Source organism: Enhydra lutris, unplaced genomic scaffold, assembly GCF_002288905.1.
Source record: "Enhydra lutris kenyoni isolate GAN:26980312 unplaced genomic scaffold, ASM228890v2 scaffoldscaffold17, whole genome shotgun sequence".
In the NCBI taxonomy this organism is placed as follows: Eukaryota; Metazoa; Chordata; class Mammalia; order Carnivora; family Mustelidae; genus Enhydra; species Enhydra lutris.
In genome coordinates, this window is record NW_019154101.1 from 10,948,813 (window position 1) to 10,961,142 (window position 12,330).

Genomic DNA, 12,330 nt, shown 5'->3' on the forward strand with positions numbered 1-12,330 from the left:
GCTGAGAGAGGGGAAGCCACCTGGTCCAGAAATCAAGTAGGCAGTGACCTACTACCTCTGGAATGAAAAGGAAAAACAGGGCCGTAACAGAGCCCATCTGCTATGGCCATGATCTTGGGCTTGGTTCTTAGGCTGACATTCACTTGAGTCTATCATCTGATACAGTCACTTTCTTGGTTGCAATTTATGAGCTGTCAGTGTTTACTTGTGAGACTGTGTGGGAGCTGGAAGGGAAGAAGATAAATACACCAAAGCCCGGCTGAGCAACTGATAGGCTTTACATTTTATTTCCAGGAAATGACATCTTGTTTTCACAAAGAGGCAGGCCATCCTCTCCAAGGGAGGCTGCCTTGGCTTTTAGGGGCAGCCGTAGGGGTTACACCCAACCTGTCCAAAACAAATGTCAACTGACGTGCTTCTGAGGTACCCAAATGATAACAAAAACAATAAATTTAAAAAGCAGAACAGAAATACATAACCCATTCAACACACAGTGAAGCAGTCTATCAAGTACCCGGAAGCAGCCCTCGTGGGGAGTACCAGCACGGCCTCAGACAGCGATGGCAGCGCGGCCGGCCAACACGGAGGATCATGAGGAGGACTTCCTAACTCAGTCTCTGTCCCACGTGGCTCCATCCCATGCTCTATCTCAGAGCAGCCCAAGACCTGGCCACAGATAATCCTCCAGACCATCCCAAGCTCCCATTGCCTGGCAATCAAATCCCTTGAATGCCCCTGGAGCGTGGTCTTCAGGACAGTCTCTTTGCTTGGAAGAGAAAGAAAAGAGAATTAAAGGAGAAGCCTGTATTTCCCTGGCCTGGCCTCCCTGCTGCCATCCTCATGTTACGCTGTTCAGAGCCTGCTCCTCATCTCTCCCAGAGTAAGAGTTCAAGGCCCATGAAGGACCCTGAGGTCCTTCTGTGCTGCCCTCCTCGCCCCCATGGTGTGCTCTACTGGGGTTATACTGGCTGCCTCGCCGCCCCTCCGCTCCCCCCCTCAAAAGTGTTCCCCTTCCTGTGGCCACTGCCTCCAGGGCCTTACTCCAGTACTGCCTTCTCTCTGCCACCTTCCATGACTACCCTACCAAAAATGGCAACGATCACTCTCTGATCCCTTGCTTTTTCTTGTAGCACTAATCACATCTAACTTACTAGATTTTCGCTTCTCTTTCTATTCCTGGAAACTATAGCAGCACTTGGCACAAAGCTGGCCCTCAATGCACACTGTTGAAGGACAAAGGAATTATATACATAGCACTAGGTAAGGACAGGAGAAAAGGGAGGAGGTAGGAGGGATAATTTACTGCTATGTACTGTTTCTGCTTCCTCAATCTGGGGAAGCAGGGATCCCAGCCTAAGAGCACAATAAAGCTACCAAAGAGACTGTCCCGTTCCCTGAGATTGAGGTCCTGAACACTTGGTAGGAGGACCGACAGGATTATAAAATCCTACTCTTCTCCACTTGTGGGCAGCCTTGGAGAGCTAAGAGAGCTAAGTGAGTCTCCCTTGCAGCTAAAGCCTCACCTAGTAGCACACCAAAAAATAAAAAAACCACAAGAAAGAAATTCTCTTGACTCTCCTCAAGCAAATCGCCCTGCCTACCCTCCCACATTAAACCCTTCTCTCTAGATAACAGGATGTACCCTCCCACTCTTAGACACTAATTCCCCCACCTGCCCTGCCCTCTCCTGATTGCCAAAGAATCTGGCCCTACCCACTATCTCAACTTCCCAGCATCTCCTCCTCCACAGGCTCAGCAACTGAACACACTCAGATCTCTCGGTGTCTTCAAAATCAAAAAACAAAACAAAAACTTCCTCTTATCCCACCTCTTCCTCCAGCTATGGCCTTCTCTTGGTGCTGTCCCTATGTCTTAGTGGCAGCCAAATTTCTTGAGAAACTTGTCTATCTTATTTTACTTCCTAACCTCACATTCATTCTCCAATTCATGGCAAACTAGCTTCTCACCCCACCAGTCCCCCCAAACTTGTACTAGATAAAGTCATCAATGTCCCACACTCCTGCTATATCCAAAAGGCAGTTTTTCCTCTGATGCCCTGCTTACTTTTATCCCCAACACCTGGCACTTAGTAAGAACTGAGAAGGAAAGGCCCAGATGATAGGAATCAAGGAAGAGATACTCTTTGTGGTTGGTTCTGATTCAGGTTTCATGGGACAAGGGTAAAAGAGGTCCAAACTCTCCAGAGTAGGAAAGCAGAAAGCAATTCAAGCAGATGTCTTAGCCAGGAATAGGAGCATGTCTGGTCTCATCAGATTTCTTAAAAATCACAGTGGCAGGCAGTCGGGCAGGATATATATCCAGCTGGTGCAGAGAAGCCTCAACGATGATGCACCTAATTCTATGACATTCTATGGGGGGAGGGAGGAAGAAGCATAGTCAGTGACCCCAGCCACTCTCTGAGATTAGTTCATGGAGATCTAAAAATGCTCTGTGTTCATCTAGAGTTAAGTGTAGAAACCAAGAAACTCTCAAGGAAAATCTGCTTTGGTTAATAACACTCCTCTGTATTTACACAGGTGGTCTTCTATAATAAGAAGTTCCTGAAAGTGTATGTCTGTAAAGGAAATCATAAAGTTACATGCTCGGGAAGGGAGAATCCATTTTTTTAGAGAACCAAAATAACTCTATTTTATCATTAAGAAGACAAAAGGGGCGCCTGGGTGGCTCAGTTGGTCCAGCATCCAACTCTTGATTTCCGCTCAGATTGTGATCTCAGGGTGGTAGGATGGACCTCTGCCTCAAGCTCTGTGCCTCAGGCTCTACATTCAGCACGGAGTCCACTTGGGTTTCTGTCCTAATGTCCTTGCCCCGCTTGTGCACATGCGTACATTCTCTCTCAAATAAATAAATAAAATCTTTAAAAAAAAAGTCTAAAGGACTCTAGACTCAGCAAGCAATCTGAGGTTCTAGGCCATCATGGGCTGCTACTCCACACACGGCAATTAATCCCACAGCTGACCTCTACTCCAATCATGGTCCCCTCCCCCACTGGGGAGACAGTTCCTGTGCTGCCCTTATCATTTCCAACTATGCATCTGAGATGCCACAAGGATGATGGGGGAGATGCCCATCAAGGGACAAGGAAAGGAAGGACAACAGACAAAAAAAGAGAAGGAAAGGAAAAATAAGGGGAAAAAATGGGAGGTGGTGATGGGAAAATACAAAACAGTTTCTAGGAACAAGTCTACTAATTTTCTATCCCATGACAATTTTGCAAAGGAAGAATCTTTAAAAGTCAAAAATTTTAAAGAGTTCAGTGTTACAAACTATTTGCGTGCATGCCTGTGGACACCCCAGCCCGTGGCTACCTTGCTGAGAGCCATTTTCCCCTAGATGAACTGTCATGTGCTGGGCAGGCATGCTGACTTCATGCACACGACCCTTCAGACTGTCTAGGGGCAAGGCTGGGTGGATTCAAAGTACTTGCTAATAAGTATGCTCTGTGGATGAGCTCAGCTTGCCAGACACCATTACTACGGCCATGCCCACATACTCCTTTATGAGGCTCTGTCTTTCAGCAGAGGGTGATGGGCATTATCAAGGAAAACCTTGCAGCTGGGCAGGCAGATACCCTCTTAAGTGACTGCCAGTTTCTCCTGTCCCATGTCTGGATCACTCTTGTCAGAGCCCACAGGAAATTGGCAAGAGCCACAGGCCCTGTGGTCTGACCTGGGTCTATCTCCCTAGAGACCCTCAACCTCTACAAGGGCCTCTGTGTCACAGATTCAGGAAAGCTGTGGTTCATAAACCTTTCTCCTCACCTCAGCATATCTAAAGGCCACAGCATGCTCCCACCAGTAGCCTTGGTTCAATGTAATAGTATCAAGGGAGCCAGGGAATGTAGTTTGAAAAAGCCCCTGGACTGAAAATCACTCTTCTAAAGGACCAACAATTTTATTTCTAGGTAATCTGCTTTCTTCTTTTCTGAGTACAACCCAAAGAAACTGCTAGGGAAAGCTAAAAGTGAGAATGTTAACACTCTGTCAACCAACCAACATTTAATGAGAACAGAACAAACAGAAGAGGGGGCGTAGCTGACAGAAGACTCTGCTCCAGCACCCCACCAGCTCCGGAGGGAGATCCTCTGCAGGGAATGTCAAAAAATGTCTTCCCTTCAGAAAATTTCATGTCAAAATCCCAGAGAGCCACAGTTATTCATGTGACAAGCACTTACTAGATGTCTGTTATCGCCCCACCTCCAGAGCATCCTTTTTCTAACACAGGATCTAGTCTCCAAGCCTTCTCCTCCTCTCCTCTGTATAATCTGGACTCACAGAGTTTATGAGGGTCAGTGGCTCATTGGTCATGTGGCATCACTCCTCCCACGGGGATATGGAACTAGAAGACAACCACCAGCCAGGAAGGCCTAGAGTGGGGCTGCTCCTGGTGGAATCAGCACCCTACACTCCCACAGACAGAAGGGTTTCTCCTCCCTGAATCTGTGGTAAGAGCAACCCCTGCCCGGGAGGCAAACAGCCCTTCGGGGGTATCCGAACTCTGACAATTACAGGCCTGCCAATCCTGGTTCCCAGATTCTAAGGTCCTTTTTAAAATTCCCATGCACTGGGGATTAAAGCAGCTTTCAATTGGCAAGGAAAGTCAGTATTTGAAGTGGGAATTTCCTCTAAACCTCATACTGCAGACCAGTGGAGCTCTTGATGGCTCTGGCACATGTTTCCCTAAATCAGGACTCAGAACCTTCTGTCTCTGTGGAGAACTCCTCAGAGCTGCAATTGCTGCAATAACCACAGAAACGGAGACCAGTGTCAGCGCCCCTCCCGCCAGGAAGCACGGCGGAGAGTCCACTTCAGCTCACCGAATAGGCTCCGAGGGTTACCAAAAAGGCAGAGAGGCACCCTCTGTAGCCTCTGGAGGGAGAAGGGGGTGTCTGACGTGATTTATTCTGCAGCGATAACTCTGTGTGAGGAGAGCCAGAGGTGAACTTAGGACATGTGGCTCTTCCTTCCCTTTCCAGTGCTGCATGAAGCCATCTATGGCACTTGCACACATGAGAAGAAACCTAGTCAGTGGGCTCAGAGAAGAAAGTACGTGGGTGTTCCTCGCGCCCCGTTCCAGCACACTCCAGCTGGAAGGCTGACCTGGGTTAAATCTGGGTCTCGGGACATTGCCCCTCGCAGAAGGCATTTACCACACCTCAGCGGAACACTTTCCAAGTCGGTGGCTGTCCTCACGTTGCTCTGGCACCATGTGGACATTCTGTCACCTATGGGCCACGAGGAGGCACTGCTAGGAACACTGCACTGCTTCTCGTGCCTCTACACTTTGTTTGCGCTGCAGCCTCTGCTTGGGAAGCACCAGCCCTGGGAACCTTGAGACTCTGTTCAAATGGCACTTCCATGAAGCTTCCTACTGTACCTCCGCCTGCCCAGGACAAACTGACCGCCCGCTCCTCTGCAGTGTCTCAGCATCCTGGCCTGGAACTCGTCCCACTGCCTCCCTGCCTTTCTCCCTTCTCCACGGACTGAGTGCTGTGGGAGCTGCAACAATGCTGTCTGTATCTCTTTAGTCCTGTGTGGTGTGTACTGTTCCTATAACTGCTGACAGAGTGAGAAGTGAGGGGAAAAGCAACGGGATTCTGCCAGAATCTAGTGGCTCCTGCGAGGTAAAAGATCTGGGAGGGCCCAAACTGACAAAATCTATGAGCACACAGCTGTCATTGGAAAACACTTGGGTTCCAAAGAACCACCTGAGGGCTGTCCCAGCCTTCCACAGGTCAGAATGCCTTCCTTGGTAGAAGAGGCTCAAGGCCACTTCCCGCTCAGCAGCTACTTCACCTGGCTCTGCACGGGCTTGCTGCCTTGGCTTTGGCTGACCAGCCGAGTGCCAGGGTCACAGAACAGATGCCTATAGATTAGTGTCAGATTCCCAGTCTTACTCAAAGAGGCCGACATCCGCTGACGGGCTTGCAGGAAGGAAGTAGCAGACAGATCCTACTCTTAGCAGCATGGCTTTTAGGGCTTAAGTTTCTCTGGACTTGGAGACAGGTACATTCAGAGACACATATAAGTCTGGGTTACCAATGGCCGGGTGGTGGTGGGGAGCACCTGTAAGGGCAGTGAGCTTCTGGGTCTTCTTCTCTGCTCGGCCTTTATGTGCAGCCGACTGACATCACAGCACCTTGGCTCTGATGCTCTCCCACAAGGTAGTGCTGTGCTGGATTATTAGAGGGACCGGGTCCACCCTGCTTCTGTGAGCTCTCGCCGCTGGCCAATAACCAATCCTTTTTCCTCTCCATTAGCTTCCTTGTGCCTTGCCTCAGGATGCATCTTTTGCCACAAAAACATTTAAGTCTCAAGTGGAGGGGCTCTGCAACCCGCAACACAGCAAGCTCCAAGGGAGATGGGATCACTTAGTTGAATAAGTTGATATTCACCAAGGAAGCATGGTTCATTAGGGGAATTTACCCACCCATTTCCCCAATCTCTTTATCCAAATTCTCTCCAACTGGGAAAAGGAGCTGATAAACATATTAGAATCCCCAAAGATTAAATTTATCTAATCTGACATCATGTCCAATTTGTGTAATTAAGCTATGACTTACTATAAAACATGTATTCTCACCAAGCATTCTCCAATTTGCCAATCTCTGACTTGTTCATCTCCTGTTGATAACTGTGTACCCAACCCAAGGTTTTTGCCAACACTTGGACAGCAACTGAACTGTCTTGGACAACAGCACCATCTAGTGATCAGAACAATAAGCCTTCTGACCTTGTGTTTTCCACACACACCCATAACCAAGGTACACAGAATTAAGTCTCCCCCTTTCCTACTACTCAAATAGGCGAGTCCATTCTCCCTCAACTCTTTCTACAATGTTCATTACCTTTAACTCTCTTTCCTTTTTTCCCATTTCTCCCTCCTCTTCTTTAGCTTAAGAATCATTTATCTCTCTTCCCAAACCAAAAAAATCTGCTTAAGTTTGTCAGTCTTCTATTGAGGGAACTCACCTTCTTATTCATACCCACTTACCTTTTCGTTCCCTAATGAGGACAATTCGTCGTTCTTTCACTTCTGAGCTCAGATTATCTACCATCTTATTAATGCAATTATCCAGAACCAGGGAGTGGGTTTTGGACTTGATGTCCTTCCGACAAATGGGGCATTCTACCTTCCGCTTCATCCACTCATTGATACAGTAAGAGCAGAAACTGTGGGCACAGTTCAAGGTGACAGCCTATAATGGGAATGCAAACACATACATCAGAACCATCATGCTTACTTTTCCAGGGCTGTTGTGATCACAAATCTAGCACAGGAGTTCATTTCCAAGGCCAAATGGAAATTTAACCCTAATTCCATCTAGAGGGCTTACAGATGGTATTAGGATTGTTCTTGAGGATGGGAAATTTTAAGTCAGATCGTTCAGCTTCTTTCTCAAAGTTAAGTTCATAGATGTAGGCTGATTGGTCTGTCTTGTTCCACCAACTCAGATGACACTACTAACGCGGCTTAGCTACCTTGCAAACAAACATCACTGGACACAAGTAGGACTAGTAAGTGTGTGAATGTTTGGTCCACATACATCACTAATTCTCTCATGGAAAACAAATGCATACCCTGCTGATGGTGAATCAGAGCTTCAATTTTAATAGACAATGGGGAGCACATTCTGAATACTCAGTATATAGAACGGAAGGAGCATCATCTATACTCAAAAGAAACAAAAAGACGGGGCGCTTGGGTGGCTCAGTGGGTTAAAGCCTCTGCCTTCAGCTCAGGTCATGATCCCAGGGTTCTGGGATCGAGCCCCGCATGGAGCCCTGTGTTGGGCTCTCCGCTCGGTGGGGAGCCTGCTTCCTCCTCTCTCTCTGCCTGCCTCTCTGCCTACTTGTGATCTCTGTCAAATAAATAAATAAAATCTTTAAAAAAAACAAAAAGAAAAATACATATAAAGACAATTAAAAAGGCTAGGGGGAAAAAGAAACTAAAAAAATGGAAAAAATGTAATGGGTTCACGGACAGTGACTGAACCCTTAAGTAAATAAGCCTGTGAGAGGAGGGAAAGCAGAAGGGAGTCTAAAGCTGAGGAACTCCTCCAAGTCACTCCAATGGTCAGATTTCTGCCAGGGCCCTTTTCACTTCTGAAAATATAAACCGTCCTCTTCATTACACTTGTTTATATACATCTTTTAAGATACAAGTTTTTCTGAGGCTCAAAAGTCTTCATTCCTGCTTTTAGGATAGAAAATACCAGAAATTATGCATTTTTCAAATGCCAAATCTAGCACAGAAAGCCAACTAGGAGATATTTTGTTAACTATATGAGATAAATCCTCACAAACAGGACTAAAAACCTGTCTGATTAACATAAAACCTCTTTTCAACACTGACTTTACGAGGTGACTGTGAAAAGGTCAGGCGGTCTACGGTAAACAAGGGACGGGTCAGGTTGTTTGTCTCTTCTACGTCTGTGCAGATGTTCCGGGTGGGGTAACTCTTCACCCAGCCCAACGCCCCTTCCCTTGCCTTCCTCCAGCAGAGCCCTGTCAAAGCCACACTGAGTCTCTCCAAAGTAGGCAATCAAATGACTAGAAACTATGGGGGAAATGATGACCCGAAGTCAAACTGGATCCAAGCAAAAGAAACAGACCTGCCCTTCCCAGGAGGCTAATACACTCACCCTCCCTATAGACTACCAGAAAGAAGGAAGGAGTGCGTGCATACACTCTCCTTTCTAAAGAAGTCTGGAAAGCACTGTCCTTTAACAACTTGACTTTAAGATGAGTGGTGTAAGATGAACTGGTCACAAATGATAGAATTTGTGACAAATAAAGTCAATGCAAAAATACGACATGATAACAAATGGAAACCTAGAAGATGTTTTCGTTTTCATAGCGAGCCTCAGAGTGTCCCTGAAATATGTTCCACTTGGCTGCTGAATTCCCAAAGTGACCACATGTCAGTGACATTTACCACCCTGTTGAAGGCTGCACTATCCGCCCACTCTCAGCTCCGCACCCATTCAGAGTAAAGAGAAGCTTTGTTGAGCAGCTTTACTCGGATACTTCAAAAATCTAATGCCATGTGGCCCCATTTTCTCCCAACAACAAAGAAATAAAGGCTTTATTGCAGCTAAAAATAGCGATTGTACCAAATAAACACTCAACAATGGACAAAATAAAAAGATCAGTAAAGGTAAAAAGACCACAAAAAACAAACGAGATATGGCCATCTCTCGAGGTCACTTTGAGGTCAAATAACTACAATAGATTCCTAGAATAAAAATCTCTTCAGAATGTCTCCCTGTAGCAGAACCTGTGCAGCTGAGGCTCTGTTCAGGGTTGAGAGGAACAAGAAGGCACGAGCCACTGCTTGTCATTACCTCAATGAAGTATTCGGAGCAAATAATACACTGGAGCTCATTCTCTAGCACGTCATTCACGTGGCTAAGCACTTCTTCCTTCTGTGCCTGCACCTTCTCCTTCTCTTCCTGCAAAGACACACAACCCCAACCCCACCTGTCATTTGGGGGAACCAACAAGAATGCACAACAGGACAGGGAGGAGTGTTAACTATCTGGAATAGGATTTGGGAATCCCAAGTAAAATATTCAACCTGGTGCAGCAATAGGAGAATGAAACCCTTTCCCTGAGAGTTACGGTTTCTCACTACTGCTCTCTAATACAGGGCACTGTCTGCCTTTCTTTCCTCTCTCCACTTTTTGTGTATTTGCATTGTAGGTTCTGTCCCCTTTCCCAGAACTAACAGAAGATAGCATACTCACCCCACTGACCACCCAAGATTAGAATGAGGCATTAAGCATCCTATAACTAACAGCAGTTTAGGGGTGATATAAAATCATCCCAAGCAACCAAGAATTCACTGGACACAAAAGCAGACATGAAAAACAGTCCATAGAGGCAGGAAGCCTAAATTAGTTTATAAGGTCCCCTGTGCTCCTTGCAGCTGCCTCTTCTACAAAATGAGGATAATACTTATACTCCCTGGACGCAAGAGGCTGAAAGAGGGCCTCTTCCTGGATCTTCGGGATCCAAGCTTTATGATGCTTGCCACCCCTCCTCCTACAGAGGTCTGCAGTCCAATTTCCTTCTGCTTTCACCAAGAGGTCAGACCCCCCTGCGGACACACTTTTAGGGAAGGATCCTAGGTATGTTCTCTTAAAGCAAACATTTATTTAAGTCAGCACCTCATCCCCTAAGCTGGAATTGTCAAGAGCCCCTGAAGGGAAAGGTAAGGCCATTTAGGGTATATATGAGTAACTGATTAGTTTTTCATCTTTTACTGTCACTTCTAATCAAAGCAAAGACTGTCACACTGCCTAGGGCAGCGAAGGATCTGGACCCATTTTAACTAGAGTCAAGTTCCCTGAAAACTTACAAATTGCTAGGTTTAAAAAGATGTGGTTTTTGGAAGTTAAGAAAGAAGGTACTATGTGATTTAAACAGAGGATAAGGATCTCAAACCAAATGAAAGTTGAGTCTCTTCTTTTCCGTACTCTGTTCCAGGTCTGCCTGTGGGGAAGGGTGGGCTGGGAGATGTAGTCAACCTCAGACATTAAGTTCAGGTCAGAGGCTCCAAACTGCTGGCCCATGGACTGGATCTAGCGGACAGATTTGTTTAGTTTGGCCCTCATGGTATTAAAAAATACAACAGAAAAGACTTGATTTTGTTGCTAATATTTAAAGTTGAAACAATTCACATAAACATTTGGATTTCCATCTTCTGTGGAAAAGTCAGAAGCTCTGACAACAGTGGGCCTGTTTCCGGATGGCAACAACTGGCTGCGGCAGAGAAGAGCTGCCTCTTGGGGACAGAGGTGGGCAAGGGGGGTGGCAAGTGCCCCTTGCTGGTGTGCCTCTGTCCTCACAACTCCCTACTGTGGAGGCTGCACGCAGGTCACTTGACTCACTTCTACTTTCAGTCTTCCCTGGTGAGCACCTGAGTTTAGAACCCCTAATTTAGAGGTGCCTGGTTGGCTCAGTGGGTTAAAGCCTCTGCCTTTGGCTCGGGTCATGATCCCAGGATCCTGAGATTGAGCCCCACATCGGGCTCTCTGCTCAGTAGGGAGCCTGCTTCCCCCTCTCTCTCTGCCTGCCTCTCTGCCTACTTGTGATCTCTGTCAAATAAATAAATAAATAAAATCTTAAAAAAGAAAAAAAACAAAAACCCCTAATTTAAGAATTCCACTGATGTGATGTGGGAAATAATGACCTACAGGCATCAGGACAAACTGTTTCTTGACTGTATCACCCCTTAGCTTGTGTCAACGAAACACTCTGAAGGAGCGTCTACCACCACAGCCAAAGGACAAGACTGCAGGATGAGTCTCATTCCCAGTATTTCGCTTCTAAATGAGGGAAGGAAAAAAACATCAGGCAGACCCTTCCATAGGCCTGAATAATTTTACGGATTATTTCTCCTGAGGCAAGGAACCACCATAATCTCTCTCTCCATTCACCAGAGCAACCCTTGCACTGTTGAAAATGCTGAGTTGCGTGTACTAACCAAATTCTAAACCTTCATCTTCTTTCTAGTACCTTGGTCTGTTCCAATTCTTTGTTCTTGGCTTGAATGATTGCTTCAAAGTCCTTCTTGCTGCGATTTAGTTCTTCCATTAGAGCCCGATGCTGCAGAAACACGGCAGATACATGATCAAGATGAGCTTATACTGCATCTTTCCTTTTAGCCACACAGGAGCAGGCTCGCGCGCTCTCTCTCTCTCTCTCTCTCTCTCTCTCTCTCTCTCTCTCTCTCTCGTCAGTAGCTTTGGTTCAAGGGATCAATGGATTAGCAATTTCAAGAATGCCTTTGTTCCTTCAGGACAGCCCACTTACCTGCTGGTTTTCTTCAGGGAAGGGGGCAGCTAGGGAGGGAGGTCATCAAATCCATTAATCCCTCTGGGAGTAACCCAACCTCAATGGCCATCCAAATCAACTAAAGAACTTAAACTGCCTTCCAGAGAGTCTGATTCTGTAGGTTTGGCTGGGGACCCAGGAATGTGCATTTTTTAAAAAAAAGCCACCCAAGTGATTCTGAGAACCAGTGTTCAAGAGCTGGTAAAGTAATCGGAGGCTATCCAGCACTGGGAGCGGCTTTTAAGAATTAATCAGAGAGAACTGGAATTTCTAGATTATCATTTTCGTTGGAAAAAAAAAAGCCCTTTAACCTATTTATTCTACAAATCACATACTACGTGCTTGTAAGGCAGTGCTGGCTGAACCCTGTCTGTGTCTTTTGGAAGCTGGCACACTCAAGAGCTAACAGCTCAATCATTGTGACTAACTGCCTACACTGAATGTCAAGAGATTCTACCTCTATGAAAAT

General features: G+C 46.3%; 1 protein-coding gene across 1 annotated transcript in view; it reads right to left on the bottom strand.

Moving 5' to 3' along the window:
- Positions 1–271: 271 nt before the first annotated feature.
- Positions 272–12,330, bottom strand: part of LOC111147879 (ring finger protein 8) — a 31,899-nt gene continuing 19,840 nt past the window's right edge. Inside the window, exons 5-8 of the mRNA XM_022504144.1 lie at positions 11,544–11,633; positions 9,368–9,475; positions 7,015–7,219; positions 272–766 (exon numbers count right to left, since the gene is read on the bottom strand). Coding sequence (XP_022359852.1) covers positions 750–766; positions 7,015–7,219; positions 9,368–9,475; positions 11,544–11,633 — 420 coding nt within the window. The 3' untranslated portion in view covers positions 272–749. The remainder of the gene's footprint in view (positions 767–7,014; positions 7,220–9,367; positions 9,476–11,543; positions 11,634–12,330) is intronic.